The 16,611-nt window shown below is 46.2% G+C and overlaps 1 protein-coding gene across 5 annotated transcripts in view; it reads right to left on the reverse strand.

The window, feature by feature from the left end:
* cfap54 (cilia and flagella associated protein 54) overlaps positions 1–16,611 on the reverse strand; it is a 443,819-nt gene that overhangs the window by 104,330 nt on the left and 322,878 nt on the right. For all 5 annotated transcript variants that reach the window (XM_068004603.1, XM_068004606.1, XM_068004607.1 and 2 more), the window contains one exon: positions 11,695–11,812. In XM_068004603.1, coding sequence (XP_067860704.1) covers positions 11,695–11,812 — 118 coding nt within the window. The remainder of the gene's footprint in view (positions 1–11,694; positions 11,813–16,611) is intronic.

Raw genomic sequence — 16,611 nt, forward strand, 5'->3', positions numbered from 1 at the left:
TATCTGAATGCACGTAGCATTCGTAACAAAATGGACGAGTTAACGGCACAAATAACTACGTATGGGTATGATCTTGTGGCCATGACAGAAACATGGCTGCAGGGTGACAACGACTGGGAATTAAATATGCCAGGGTATTTAACAATCAGGAAGGATAGGCAGGAAGGAAGGGGAGGTGGGGTGGCGATGTTAATAAAGGAAGGAATCACTGTAATACAGAAAAATGATATTGGGACAAAGGATCAGGATAATGAAACAGTTTGGGTAGAGATAAGGAATAATAAGGGGAAAAAAACACCAGTGGGCGTAGTATATAGGCCTCCTGATAGTTGCAACTCTGCTGGAAGAAGTATTAATCAGGAAATAGTCGGGGCATGTAATAAGGGAACAGCTATAATTATGGGGGATTTTAACTATCATATTAACTGGACAAATCAAATTGGGCAGGGCAGCCTTGAGGAAGAGTTTATTGAGTGTATTAGGAATGGATTTCTTGAGCAGTATGTAACTGATCCTACAAGGGGGCAAGCAACCTTGGACCTGGTCCTGTGTAATGAGCCAGGATTAATTAATAATGTCCTCATTAAGGATCCCCTTGGAATGAGTGACCATAACATGGTTAAATTCCATATCCAATTAGAGGGTGAGAAGGTGGGTTCTCAAACAAGTGTACTGAGCTTGAACAAAGGAGACTATGATGGTATGAGAGCGGAATTGATTAAAGTGGACTGGGAAAATAGATTAAAGGGTAAGACGGTACATGAGCAGTGGTGTTCATTTAAGGAGTTATTTTACAACTTTCAAAAAAAAAAATTCCACTGAGGAAAAAAGGGTGTAAAAGATATGACAGCCATCCGTGGCTAAGTAAAGAAATTAAGGATAGTATCCGACTAAAAACAAGGACATATAAGGTAGCCAAACTTGGTGGGAGGATAGAAGATTGGGAAGTCTTCATAAGACAGCAAAAAGTAACTAAAGGATTGATTAAGAAAGGGAAGATTGATAATGAAAATAAATTAGCAAAAAATATAAAAACAGATAGCAAGAGTTTCGACAGTTATATAAAAAGAAAAAGGGTGGCTAAGGCAAACGTAGGTCTCTTAGAGGATGAGACCGGGAAATTAATGGTGGGAAACATGGAGATGGCAAAAATGCTGAACAAATATTTTGTTTCAGTCTTTACGGTAGAGGACACTAAGAATATCCCAACACTGGACAAACAGGGGGCTCGAGGGGGGGGAGGAGCTAAATACGATTAAAATCACTAAGGAATTGATACTCAGTAAAATAATGGGACTCAAGGTGGATAAATCCCCTGGACCTGATGGCTTACATCCTAGGGTCTTGAGGGAAGTGGCAGTAGGAATTGTGGATGCTTTGGTAATAATTTTCCAAAATTCTCTGGACTTGGCAAAGGTCCCGGCAGATTGGAAAACTGCGAATGTAACACCCTTATTTAAAAAGGGTAGTAGGCAGAAGGCTGGAAATTATAGGCCAGTTAGCCTAACATCTGTGGTGGGTAAAATTTTGGAGTCTATTATTAAGGAGACAGTAACGGAACATTTGGATAAACATAATTTAATAGGACAAAGTCAGCATGGCTTTATGAAGGGGAAGTCATGTCTGACAAATTTGCTTGAGTTCTTTGAGGACATAACGTACAGGGTGGATAAAGGGGAACCAGTGGACGGAGTGTATTTAGACTTCCAGAAGGCATTCGACAAGGTGCCACACAAAAGATTATTGCTCAAGATAAAGAATCATTGGATTGGGGGTAATATTCTGGCATGGGTGGAGGAATGGTTATCTAAAAGGAAGCAGAGAGTTGGGATAAATGGTTCATTCTCGGACTTTTTTTTTATTCGTTCACGGGATGTGTGCGTCGCTGGCGAGGCCGGCATTTATTGCCCATCCCTAATTGCCCATGAGAAGGTGGTGGTGAGCCGCCTTCTTGAACCGCTGCAGTCCGTGTGGTGACGGTTCTCCCACAGTGCTGTTAGGAAGGGAGTTCCAGGATTTTGACCCAGCGACAATGAAGGAGCGGCGATATATTTCCAAGTCGGGATGGTGTGTGACTTGGAGGGGAACGTGCAGGTGGTGTTGTTCCCATGTACCTGCTGCTCTTGTCCTTCTAGGTGGTAGAGGTCGCGGGTTTGGGAGGTGCTGTCGAAGAAGCCTTGGCGAGTTGCTGCAGTGCATTCTGTGGATGGTGCACACTGCAGCCACAGTGCGCCGGTGGTGAAGGGAGTGAATGTTAAGGGTGGTGGATGGGGTGCCAATCAAGCGGGCTGCTTTATCTTGGATGGTGTCGAGCTTCTTGAGTGTTGTTGGAGCTGCACTCATCCAGGCAAGTGGAGAGTATTCCATCACACTCCTGACTTGTGCCTTGTAGATGGTGGAAAGGCTTTGGGGAGTCAGGAGGTGAGTCACTCGCCGCAGAATACCCAGCCTCTGACCTGCTCTCGTAGCCACAGTATTTATATGGCTGGTCCAGTTAAGTTTCTGGTCAATGGTGACCCCCAGGATGTTGATGGTGGGGGATTCGGCGATGGTAATGCCGTTGAATGTCAAGGGGAGGTGGTTAGACTCTCTCTTGTTGGAGATGGTCATTGCCTGGCACTTGTCTGGCGCGAATGTTACTTGCCACTTATGAGCCCAAGCCTGGATGTTGTCCAGGTCTTGCTGCATGCGGGCTCGGACTGCTTCATTATTTGAGGGGTTGCGAATGGAACTGAACACTGTGCAGTCATCAGCGAACATCCCCATTTCTGACCTTATGATGGAGGGAAGGTCATTGATGAAGCAGCTGAAGATGGTTGGGCCTAGGACACTGCCCTGAGGAACTCCTGCAGCAATGTCCTGGGGCTGAGATGATTGGCCTCCAACAACCACTACCATCTTCCTTCGTGCTAGGTATGACTCCAGCCACTGGAGAGTTTTCCCCCTGATTCCCATTGACTTCAATTTTACTAGGGCTCCTTGGTGCCACACTCGGTCAAATGCTGCCTTGATGTCAAGGGCAGTCGCTCTCACCTCACTTCTGGAATTCAGCTCTTTTGTCCATGTTTGGACCAGGGCTGTAATGAGGTCTGGAGCCGAGTGGTCCTGGCGGAACCCAAACTGAGCATCGGTGAGCAGGTTATTGGTGAGTAAGTGCCGCTTGATAGCACTGTCGACGACACCTTCCATCACTTTGCTGATGATTGAGAGTAGACTGATGGGGCGGTAATTGGCCGGATTGGATTTGTCCTGCTTTTTGTGGACAGGACATACCTGGGCAATTTTCCACATTGTCGGGTAGATGCCAGTGTTGTAGCTGTACTGGAACAGCTTGGCTAGAGGCGCAGCTAGTTCTGGAGCACAAGTCTTCAGCACTACAGCTGGGATGTTGTCGGGGCCCATAGCCTTTGCTGTATCCAGTGCACTCAGCCGTTTCTTGATATCACGTGGAGTGAATCGAATTGGCCGAAGACTGGCTTCCGTGATGGTGGGGATATCGGGAGGAGGCCAAGATGGATCATCCACTCCGCACTTCTGGCTGAAGATGGTTGCAAATGCTTCAGCCTTGTCTTTTGCACTCACGTGCTGGACTCCACCATCATTGAGGATGGGGATGTTTGCAGAGCCTCCTCCTCCCGTTAGTTGTTTAATTGTCCACCACCATTCACGACTGGATGTGGCAGGACTGCAGAGCTTTGATCTGATCCGTTGGTTGTGGAATCGCTTAGCTCTGTCTATAGCATGTTGCTTCCGCTGTTTAGCATGCATGTAGTCCTGAGTTGTAGCTTCACCAGGTTGGCACCTCATTTTTCGGTACGCCTGGTGCTGCTCCTGGCATGCTCTTCTACACTCCTCATTGAACCAGGGTTGATCCCCTGGCTTGTTGGTAATGGTCGAGTGAGGAATATGTCGGGCCATCAGGTTACAGATTGTGCTGGAATACAATTCTGCTGCTGCTGATGGCCCACAGCGCCTCATGGATGCCCAGTTTTGAGCTGCTAGATCTGTTCTGAATCTATCCCATTTAGCACGGTGGTAGTGCCACACAACACGTTGGATGGTGTCCTCAGTGCGAAGACGGGACTTCATCTCCACGAGGACTGTGCGGTGGTCACTCCTACCAATACTGTCATGGACAGATGCATTTGCGACAGGTCGATTCGTGAGGACGAGGTCAAGTAAGTTTTTCCCTCGTGTTGGTTCGCTCACCACCTGCCGCAGGCCCAGTCTGGCAGCTATGTCCTTCAGGACTCGGCCAGCTCGGTCAGTGGTGGTGCTACCGAGCCACTCTTGGTGATGGACATTGAAGTCCCCCACCCAGAGTACATTTTGTGCCCTTGCTACCCTCACTGCTTCCTCCAAGTGGTGCTCAACATGGAGGAGGACTGATTCATCAGCTGAGGGAGGACGGTAGGTGGTAATCAGCAGGAGGTTTCCTTGCCCATGTTTGACCTGATGCCATGAGATTTCATGGGGTCCAGAGTCAATGTTGAGGACTCCCAGGGCCACTCCCTCCTGACTGTATATCACTGTACCGCCACCTCTGGTGGGTCTGTCCTGCCGGTGGGACAGGACATACCCAGGGATGGTGATGGAAGAGTCTGGGACGTTGGCTGAAAGGTATGATTCTGTAAGTGTGGCTATGTCAGGCTGTTGCTTGACTAGTCTGTGGGACAGCTCTCCCAATTTTGGCACAAGTCCCCAGATGTTAGTAAGGAGGACCTTGCAGGGTCGACTGGGCTTGGTGTTTTGCCGTTGTCGTGTCCGGTGCCTAGTGGTCCGATGCCGGGTGGTCCGTCCGGTTTTATTCTTATTATGACTTTTCGTAGCGAGATTTTACAACTGAGTGGCTTGCTTGGCCATTTCAGAGGGCAATTAAGAATCAACCACATTGCTGTGGGTCTGGAGTCACATATAGGCCAGACCGGGTAAGGACGGCAGGTTTCCTTCCCTGAAGGACATTAGTGAACCAGATGGGTTTTTACGACAATCCGGCAGTTTCATGGCCATCATTACTGATACTAGTATTTTAATTCCAGATTTTTATTTAATTAATTGAATTTTTTAATTAATTAATTGAATTTAAATTCGCCAGCTGCCGTGGCAGGATTTGAACTCATGACTCTGGATTTTAGTCCAGGTCTCTGGATTACTAGTCCAGTAACATAACCACTAGCCAGTAGCCAGTGGTGTTCCGCAGGGGTCAGTGCTGGGTCCCCAACTCTTTGCAATCTATATTAACGATTTGGAGGAGGGGACCAAGTGTAACATATCAAAGTTTGCAGATGATACAAAGATGGGAGGGAAAGTGGAGAGTGACATAAAAAACCTACAAGGGGATATAGACAGGCTGGGTGAGTGGGCGGAGATTTGGCAGATGCAATACAATATTGGAAAATGTGAGGTTATGCACTTTGGCAGGAACAATCAGAGAGCAAGTTATTATCTTAATGGCGAGAAACTGGAAAGTACTGCAGTACAAAGGGATCTGGGGGTCCTCGTGCAAGAAAATCAAAAAGTTAGTATGCAGGTGCAGCAGGTGATCAAGAAGGCCAACGGAATGTTGGCTTTTATTGCTCGGGGGATAGAATATAAAAACAGGGAGGTATTGCTGCAGTTATGTCAGGTAATGGTGAGACCGCACTTGGAATACTGCATACAGTTTTGGTCTCCATACTTAAGAAAAGACATACTTGCTCTCGAGGCAGTACAAAGAAGGTTCACTCGGCTAATCCCGGGGATGAGGGGGTGGACATATGAGGAGAGGTTGAGTAGATTGGGACTCTACTCATTGGAGTTCAGAAGAATGAGAGGCGATCTTATTGAAATATATACGATTGTGAAGGGGCTTGATCGGGTGGATGCGGTAAGGATGTTCCCAAAGATGGGTGAAACTAGAACGAGGGGGCATAATCTTAGAATAAGGGGCTGCTCTTTCAAAACTGAGATGAGGGGAAACTTCTTCACTCAGAGGGTAGTAGGTCTGTGGAATTTGCTGCCCCAGGAAGCTGTGGAAGCTACATCATTAAATAAATTTAAAACAGAAATAGACAGTTTCCTAGAAGTAAAGGGAATTAGGGGTTACGGGGAGCGGGCAGGAAATTGGACATGAAGCTGAGTTCGGATCGGTCAAGGCCGTGTGTGTGGCGGAGCGGGCCCAGGGGCTGAGTGGCCGGGTCCTGTTCCTCCTTCTTGTGTCCTTTAGATTTGAGGTTAGGATCAGGTCAGCAACGATCTTATTGAATGGCAGAGCAGGCTCGATCGGCCGATTGTCCTACTCCTGCTCCTATTTCTTATGTTCTTATGTTCCCCTCCCCCAGTTCACACCGACACACTTTCCCCTCCCCCAGTTCATACTGACACACATTCCCCCTCCCCCAGTCCATACCGACACACTTTCCCCCTCCCCCAGTCCATACCGACACACTTTCCCCCTCCCCCAGTTCACACCGACACACTTTCCCCCCTCCCCCAGTTCACACTGACACACTTTCCCCTCCCCCAGTCCATACCGACACACTTTCCCCCCTCCCCCAGTTCATCCCGACACACTTTCCCCCCTCCCCCAGTTCATATTGACACACTTTTCCCCCTTCCCCCGGTTCATACTAACACACTTTCCCCCTTTCCCAGTTCATCCCGACACACTTTCCCCCTTCCCCAGTTCACACCGACACACTTTCCCCCCTCCCCCAGTTCATACCAACACACTTTGCCCCCTCCCCCAGTTCATACCAACACACTTTGCCCCCTCCCCCAGTTCATACCGACACACTTTTCCCCCTCCCTAGTTCATGCCAACACACTTTTCCCCCTCCCCAGTTCATCCCAAAGCACTTTTTCCCATCCCCCTGTTCATGCCAACACACTTTGCCCCCTCCCCCAGTTCATCCCGACACACTTTCCCCCTTCCCCAGTTCACACCGACACTTTCCCCCCTCCCCCAGTTCATATTGACACACTTTCCCCCCTCCCCCAGTTCATATTGACACACTTTTCCCCCTCCCCAGTTCATCCCAAAGCACTTTTTCCCATCCCCGTTCATGCCAACACACTTTGCCCCCTCCCCCAGTTTATACCGACACACTTTTCCCCCTCCCTAGTTCATGCCAACACACTTTTCCCCCTCCCCAGTTCATCCCAAAGCACTTTTTCCCATCCCCGTTCATGCCAACACACTTTGCCCCCTCCCCCAGTTTATACCGACACACTTTTCCCCCTCCCTAGTTCATGCCAACACACTTTTCCCCCTCCCCAGTTCATCCCAAAGCACTTTTTCCCATCCCCCTTTTCATGCCAACACACTTTTTCCCTCCCCCAGTTCATGCTGACACTTCCCCCCCCATTTCATGCCGACACACTTCCCCTCCCCAGTTCATGCTGACACTTTCCCCCCCCGAAATTGTGCAGTCTTACTTCACCCCTCCCCCAATTCAAGTCGACATTTTCCCCCTCCCCCAGTTCATGCAGACACACTTTCCCCCCTCCCCCAATTCATGCCGACACATTTTCCCCCTCCCCCAGTTCATGCCGACACAATTAATTTTGTCCCGGATTATTATCTCTAAAAGTTTCCTTGCCACCGATGTTAGGCTGACTGGCCTGTAATTGCCGGGTTTATTCCTCTCCACTTTTTTGAACAGAGGTGTAACATTTGCAATCCTCCAGTCCTCTGGCACCACTCTATATCTATGGTGGATTGGAAGATTGTGGAGAGAACCTCCGCAATTTCCACCCTTCCTTCCCTCAGTAACCGAGGATGCATCCCATCTGGACCGGGTGACTTTTCTACTTTGAGTACTGCCAAAATTTTAAGTACCTCCTCTTTATCTGTCTTTAGTCTCTCCAATATTGCTACTACCTCCTCCTTTACTGTTACAATAGCAACATTCTCTTCTCCAGTGAAGGCCATGCGAAGTATTCATTTAATACCTGAGCCATACCCTCTGCCTCCACAAGAAGATCTTTTTTGTCCATAATTGACCCCTCCCTTCCTTTGACTACCCTTTTACTATTTATGTTTATAAAAATCTTTTGGATTCCCTTTTACGTAATCTAGTCTCATACTCTCTTCTTCTGCCTCTCTTATGTCTTTTTTTTGATCTCCCAAGTACTTTCTGTATTCAGCTTGGTTCTTGACTCTGTTATGAATCTTACATTTATCATAAGCCTCCTTTTTCATTTTAATCTCTATATCTTTAGTCATCCAGGGAGCTCTAGCTTTGGATGCCATTCCTTTCCCCCTTGTAGGAATGTGTCTACTCTGTACCCGAACCATCTCCTCCTTGAAGGTCTCCCATTGTTCAATTTCTTTTTCTGCCTAATAATTTCTGATTCCAATCCACCTGGGTCAGATCCCTTTTTAACTCACTGAAATTAGCCCTCCTCCAGTTATGTATTTTTACACTTGATTGTTCCTTACCTTTTTCCATAACTATTCTAAACCTGATGATATTATGATCATTGGTCTCAAAATGCTCCCCCACTGAAACATGCTCCACTTGCCCCACTTCATTCCCCAGAACTAGATCCAGCACTGCTTCCTTCTTGGTTGGGCTGGAAACACTGTTCCAGAAAATTCTCTTGAACACACAGCACTAGTTAACCTCCCCGCAAGGACACTGGTCCCAACTCTGTGAGGTATGACCTGACCATCTTGAACAGGTCTCTCCTGCCCCAGAACTGGTCCCAATGCCCCAGGAATCTGAAGCCCTCTCTCCTACACCATTGCACCAGCCATGCATTAATTTGTCTTATCCTATACCCACTTGGCGTGTGGCACTTGGAGTAATCCAGAGATTACTACCTTTGAGGTCCTGCTTTTTAACTTCCTCCCTAGCTCCTGAAACTCTGAGTGCAGGACCTCAACCCTTTTCCTTCCTATGTCATTGGTTCCCACATGGACCACGACTTCTGGCTGTTCCCCTTCTCCCCTCAAAATGTTCTGCACCCCGGCATCAGGCCCCCTGATCTCCTCCTCCAGGCCCGCAATCTTCTCCCCAGCCCAACCCCACCCCCCAAAGTTCTCTACAGTCCATGATCATAGAACCATAGAATGGTTACAGCAAAGACGGAGGCCATTTGGCCCATTGAGCCCATGCTGGCTCTTTGTAAGAACAATCCAGTTCGTCCCTCTCCCCCACTCTTTCCCCGGCAAACTTTTTCCCTTCAAGTATTTATCCAATTCCTTTTTGAAAGCCCCGATTGAATCTGCTTCCACCACTCTTTCAGGCAGCGCATTCCAGATCATAACTACTTGCAGCATAAAAAAGTTTTTCCTCATGTCGTCTTTGGTTCTTTTGCCAAACACCTTAAATCTGTCCTCTGGTTCTTGACCCTTCTGCCAATGGGAACTGTTTCTCTATATTTACTTCTCTAAACCCTTCATGATTTTGAACATCTCTATCAAAACTCCTCTCAACCTTCTCTGCTCTGAAGAGAACAACCCCACCTTCTCCAGACTATCCATGTATCTCATCCCCGGAACCATGCTAGTAAATCTTTTCTGCACCCTCTCTAAGGCCTTCACATCCTTCCTAAAGTGCGGTGCCCAGAATTAGACACAGTACTTCAGTTGTGACCAAACCAGTGTTTTATAAAGGTTCAATATAAGAACATAAGAGCTAGAAGCAGGACCATACGGCCCCTCGAGCCTGCTCCACCATTCAATATGATCATGGCTGATCTTCAACCTCAACATCACTTTCCCGCTGATCCCCATATCCCTTGATTCCCTTTGAGTCCAAAAATCTATGTATCTCAGTCTTCAATATATTCAATGATTGAGCATTCACAGGCCTCTGGGGTAGAGAATTCCAAATATTCACAACCCTCTGTGTGAAAAAATTCCTCCTCACCTCACTCCAAAATGGCCGACCCCTTATCCTGAGACTATGGCCCCTAGTTCTAGACTCTCCAGCCAGGGGAAACATCCTCTAACATCTACCCTGTCAAGCCCTCTCAGAATCTTATGTTTCAAAGAGATCACCTCTCATTCTTCTAAACTCCAGAAAGTACAGGCCTATTCTACCCAATCTTTCCTCATAGGACAACCCTCTTATCCCAAGAATCAATCTAGTGAACCTTTGTTGCATCGCCTCTAAGGCAAGTATATCTTTCCTTGGGTAAAGAGACCAAAACTGTACGGAGTACTCCAGGTGAGGTCTCACCAAAGCCCTGTACAATTGCAGCAAGACTTCTTTACTCTTGTACTCCAACCCCCTTGCAATAAAGGCCAACATTCCATTTGTCTTCCTAATTGCTTGCTGTACCTGCATGCTAACTTTTTGTGTTTCTTGTACAAGGACACCCAAGTCTCTCTGAACACCGACATTTAATAGTTTCTCACCATTTAAAAACGATTCTGTTTTTCCATTCTTCCTACCAAAGTGAATAACCACACATTTGCCAACATTCCATTCCATCTGCCACCTTCTTGCCCACTCACTTAACCTGTCTATATCCCTTTGCGTCCTCCTCACAGCTTACTTTCCCACCTAGCTTTGTATCGTCAGCAAATTTGGATACATTACACTCGGTACCTTCATCTAAGTCATTTAGATTGTAAATAGCTGAGGCCCAAGCACCGATCCCTACAGCACCCCACCAGTTACAAACTGCGAACCCGAAAATGACCTGTTTATTCCAACTCTCTGTTTTCTGTCCATTAACCAATCCTCAATCCACGCTAGTGTATTACCCCCAATCCCATGAGCCCTATTCTTGTGTAAAACCTTCTAATGTGGCACCTTATCGAATGCCTTTTGAAAATCTAAATATACTACATCCACTGGTTCCCCCTTATCTACCCTGCTAGTTGCACCCTCAAAAAACTCTAATAGATTTGTAAAACACGATTTCCCTTTCATAAAACCGTGTTGACTCTGCCTAATCATATTATGATTTTCTAAGTGCCCTGTTACTACGTCCTTAGCAATAGTTCTAGCATTTTCCCTCCCTTCCTCCTCTTGCTACCCGACATCCAGCCATCCTCTCAACCTGGCTGGCTGCAAGCATGAAACCGATTTGAAAAAATTATAACATGTCCTGCTGTTAAATTCGGCAGAGCCTCTGGGAAATCCATATTTCCGGGTTTCTCGATCGCTAAATCTAGCCCCCTGCTCCCTTCCCACCTCCCCGTTAATATAGGGACCGTTAACTCTATTGCTCTCTCCACAGATGCTGCCTGATCTTCTGAGTGTTTTTCAGCATTTTCTGTTTGTATTTCAGATTTACAGCATCCCCAATATTTTGCTTTAGTTCTTACTTGAATATTGAAAGGAACAGAAAGAAAGGTACCCAAAGTAGGATCAGCTATCATGTCTGTTATTAATCTGTACAGTGTTGAGAATAGCCAAACAATGACAGATCTAATTAATTGGTTGTGAATGAGATAAAGTATTACACTGGCATTATGGTGAGAATGTTGTTGTATTTAAAACTCATGCGATTAATTGTTGAGCCTCATAAGTTCATGCTTAGTCCCATTTGCGTAAAACAGATCAGTTCCGAACAGGGTATCACAACAACAAATTGCAACAAACTAAAGTGCCTTTAATGTAGAAAAATATCCCAACCTGCTTTACAGGGGTGTAAGCAAAAAAAATGGATGCCTCAATATTTCCAGCAGACTATGGCATTTTCTTTGAAAATGGATTGAAGCACAAAGCTCCCATGAATTGCTGACTCACTTACAGTGCTCTTTTTCAAAGCACTTCGGAGTGCTGATGGAACAGTTGCGCGGTTTTGCTTGCGTTTCACAAAGATACTGGTTCTTTGTAAGAGTTGAACTGTAGATAAAGCAATGGCAGCACTGTAAAGAATAGAAAACAATCATAAATGGCCTGAAACAGCATGTGAGACCTAGTTTATTGTAACATTTTGTTTCTACTCAGACATTATTACTCATAATGTCAAATATAAGCTCTATGAAAGCATGGACAAAATGAGGAGAGTTAATAATTTTTTGAGATATCTAAACATCCAGAGTGGAAATACCTTCTACATTTTACACACTGAACCTGTATATTTCTATTATTTTGCAGTAAGAATTGGTTATGTCGCTTGATTTGGCCTAGAGTACATACATAAATAAATTTATTACCATTACTAACATAGTAAATTTAATGAATCTCATTTTCTTTGTTAGCTGGTTCAATTAACACTTACTTACTGTAGCTTGAACTCACTATAATATAAGCCTCGAATTTAACTCTCGGCGGGAGTTGTGCAGACTGAAAACCAGCCCCGATGATAACTCCTGAGTCTCGTCGGCAGTGCCCCATCAGTCTACTGCCCGAACCCGGCGGGAAGCACCAGCTGGATGGTGGGTGGGAGTGGGATTTCGGGTGGGAGGTGGGTGTTGTGGAGGACCCGAAGTAACGGTCCCTGGCACTCTGATAAGTGGTTGGGAGGGGAGGGGAGTCGGGAGGGCCTCGCCTGCGGGGGAGAAGGAGGGGAGCCCAGGGCAGGGGAGGCCCAAGGTCTCCTTGTGGGGCCAGGTCAAGCACTTTTGCTCCTCATGTCCCACAAGCAAACAAAAAGATGAATTAACTCATTTTTCTGTGCCTTTTCTGACCTCGGATCTGCTTGCTGTCAAGTTGGCCTGACAGGGAAACTACAGTCTTCCGGCGGGTGTCCTGCTCGCCTGCTCAAAAGAGCAAGTTTAAATTGCAACAGGCAGCAGGATTGGTGGGGGGGAGGGGGGGTTGGAGTCATACCGGCCATTTTAACTATTTTTCGCCCGGTTTCTGCTGGGTGGGCAGGGTTAAAATCGGCTCTGTAGTTTGTGCAGAAAAATAATTTAATCCTTTTTTTACAAGACACATTGGGCTAAAATCCTTTCCTAATTTTAGCAAAAAAGTAAGCGCAAGTCAAAAGTGGAATTCCATCCTTTTGGTCATCATCTAGTTAAAATCCGTGAAGGCAGGAATTTTAACACCATTATTTATAAGTTTTATTGAAACGATTTGTTTATACTCAGAAATCATCACCTATAATACCAAATAGAAGTTCAGTAAGAGCAAGGACAAGATGAAATAAGTTAGCAATTGTTCAAGATATTTAAACATCAACAACAACAACAGCAACAATATGGATTTATATAGCGCCTTTAAAGTAATAAAACGTCCCAAGCCGCTTCACAGGAGCGATTATCAAATAAAATTTGACACCAAGCCACATAAGGAGATATTAGGTCAGGTGAGGTAGGTTTTAAGGAGTGTCTTAAAGGAGAGAGAGGTGGAGAGGTTTAGGGAGGGAATTCCAGAGCTTAGGGCCTAGGCAGCTGAAGGCACGGCCACCAATGGTGGAGCAATTGAGATCGGGATGAGCAAGAGGCCACAATTGGGGCGGCGCAGAGATCTCGGAGGGTTTCTTTTTATTCGTTCATGGGATGTGGGTGTCGCTGGCAAGGCCAGCATTTATTGCCCATCCCTAATTGCCCTTGAGAAGGTGGTTGTAGGGCTGGAAGAGGTTACAGAGATAGGGAGGAGCGAGGCCATGGAGGGATTTGTAAACAAGGATGAGAATTTTAAAATTGAGGCATTGCCGGATTGGGAGCCAACGTAGGTCAGTGAGCACAAGGGCGATGGGTGAATGGGACCTGGTGCGAGTTAGGATACAGGCGGCAGAGTTTTGGATGAGCTCAAATTTACGGAGGGCGCAAGGTGGGAGGCTGACCAGGAGAGCAATGGAATAGTAGAGTCTATACGTAACAACGTCATTGCTGAGGGTTTTAGCAGCAGGGGCGGAGACGGGCAATGTTACGGAGGTGGAAGTAGGTGATTTTGGTGATGAAAAGGATGTGGGGTTGCTAGCTCAGTTCAGGGTCAAATAGAACACCATGGTTGTGAATGGTCTGGTTCCGCCTCAGACAGTGGCCAGGGAGTGGTATGGAGTCGGTAGCTGGGATCAAAGACAATGGCTGTCGTCTCAATATTTAATTGGAGGAAATTTCTGCTCATCCAATGCTGGATGTCGCACAAGCAACTTGACAAATCAAAGGCAGCGGAGGGGTCGAGGGAGGAGGTGGTGAGGTAGAGCTAGGTCTCATCAGCGCACATGTGGAACCCAACGTGTTTTCCTTTCAGATGATATCGTTGAGGAACAGCATGTAGATGAGAAATAGGAGGAAGCCAAAGATAGATCATTGGAGGATTCCAGAGGTAACGGTGCGGGAGCGGGAAGAGAAGCCATTGCAGTTGATTCTCTGGCTACGACTGGATAGATAAGAATAGAACCAGGCGAGCGCAGTCCTACTCAGCTGGACGACGGAGGAGAGGCGTTGGGGGAGGATGGTGTGGTTAACCACGTCAAAGGCTGCAGACAGGTCGAGAAGGATGAGGAGGGATAGTTTACCACAGTCATTGTCACATAGGATGTCATTCGTGAATTTGATAAGAGCCATTTCAGTTCTGTGGCAGGAGTGAAACCTGATTGGAGGGGTTCAAAAATGGAGTTCTGGGAAAGCTGGGCATGGATTTGGGAGGCGATAACATATTCAAGGACTTTGGAGAGGAAACGGAGGTTGGAGATGGGGCTGTAGTTTTCAAGGACAGAGGGGACAAGGTTGGGTTTTTTGAGGAAGGGGTGATGACGGCAGATTTGAAGCAGTGAGGGACAGTACCTGAGGAGAGGGAACCATTAACACTATCAGCTAAAATGGGGACCAGGAAGGGAAGCTAAGTGGACAGCAGTTTGGTGGGAATAATGTCGAGGGAGCAGGAGGTGGGTCTCATGGACAAGATGAGCTCAGAGAGGGCATGAGGGGAGATAGGAGAGAAACTAGAGAAAGATGCAAATTCAGGGCTAGGGCAGCAGGGGAACCATAAGGGAAGTTTGGCTTGGTGGGCTAGGGGAAGAGAGGGAAGCCATTGAGGCAGCTGAATGGATGGTCTCAATCATAGTGCCAAAGAAGTCCATGAGCTACTCACACTTGTAGACGCAGGTGAGGGTGGAGGGAACAGAGGAGAGGTGTTTAAGAAGATAGCTTGCCTGGAAATACATAGAATTACATTATATAGAATGGACTGCACGGAAACGGGGCAAATCGGCCCAATTGGTCTATGCCAGTGTCTATGCTCCACACAAGCCTCCTCCAACGTTACTTCATCTAACCCTATCAGCATATCCTACTATTCCTTTCTCCCTCATGTGTTTATCTAGCTTCCCCTTAAATGCATCTATGCTATGTGCCTCAACTACTCCACGTGGTAGCAAGTTCCACATTCTCACCATTCGCTGAGTAAAGAAATTTCTCCTGAATTCCGCAGTGGATTTATTAGTGACTATCTTATATTTATGACCCCTAGTTTTGGATTTCCCCACCAACGGAAATATTTTCTCTATGTCTGCCCTAGCAAACCCCTCCATACTTTTAAAAGACCTCTATCAGGACACCTCTCTGCCTTCCCTTTTCTAGAGAAAATAGCCTGCTCAGTCTTTCCTGATAACTATAACCTCTCAGTTCTGGTGTTATCAGGACAATACACAGGACCATGTTTACCTCGTCAGTGTATATAGCTTTGTTACTGATGATTTTGTGCACTATGAATTTAATAGCAGGAATGAAAGAAAGTCATCCAATTATAATTCCTGTAATAATGCTCCTTTCACACTTCACAAGCATTTAATGAGGGACTAAACTAGCATAAATGATGAATGTTGAACCAGCTGTGGTGCATAAAACTGTAGAGAAATGGCCCCACAAAATGTTAGTTTCACTGAGCAGGACCTAGAGCTCCTATCAGACAGCATTTTGAAGATGTGATGACGTTGTAAGGCTGGGTTGGGTGGCCATAAACCAGGCAAAAACAGCACAGCGACATACCAAAGAGTGAGTAAACTCAGGACCGTCTACTATAAGAATCTGGGACAAGATCCACAAGTAGTATTATAGCTGAAAAAGGACATCTAATTAAGGTAAGAAAATCACCTTGTCTTAACATGAAGATGAGGGACGTATACGGATGATGACATTAAAAGGTAGATTTTCCGAGTCCATGCATGTGGCAAAGTATCTCACGTGCTGCGAGGTACCTCATACTGTGAGTGTGCATTGAAAAACCATGGGTAGCCAGCCCACAATTTTCTGATGCCACTCATGTCATGCAAGGTCCCTCACCAAGGACTCAGAAAATCTACTTTTTACAGTACAAGCTGCTAAACTTGTAGCAAGGAAAGTAGCACAATTTAAAATAACATTTAGTGATGGCAAATACAATATACTACTGGAGAAATCTGCATGGCTCAAATCACCCTGCTCTTTTGTTTATAAAACAAAATTGTATAGAGCGGGACAGAGCACGATGAGGAGATTGCCTCCAGCAGTGGCATGTGGGGAGAACAGCAGTGGTAGTCAAGTGAACAGAGAAGCCTTTAACAACAAATGAACAGCCAATAATGCAATCAATAGAGGGGGAGGCTCTCAAAGGAATTGATCCTTCAGAGGATAGAATGCTGCACATCCCACTTAATATGTGCCATATTGAGCATATATATTCTATAACAATATGTTGCATCAGTGAGTTACTGGCTGGAATCTAATCCAAGGGTTTGGGTGGTTTACGTAGAATAATAAGGTATATGGGAGAGAGCTACAGGCTGGAATCT

The sequence above is a fragment of the Heptranchias perlo genome, chromosome 24 (genome assembly GCF_035084215.1).
Source record: "Heptranchias perlo isolate sHepPer1 chromosome 24, sHepPer1.hap1, whole genome shotgun sequence".
NCBI classification, from domain to species: domain Eukaryota; kingdom Metazoa; phylum Chordata; class Chondrichthyes; order Hexanchiformes; family Hexanchidae; genus Heptranchias; species Heptranchias perlo.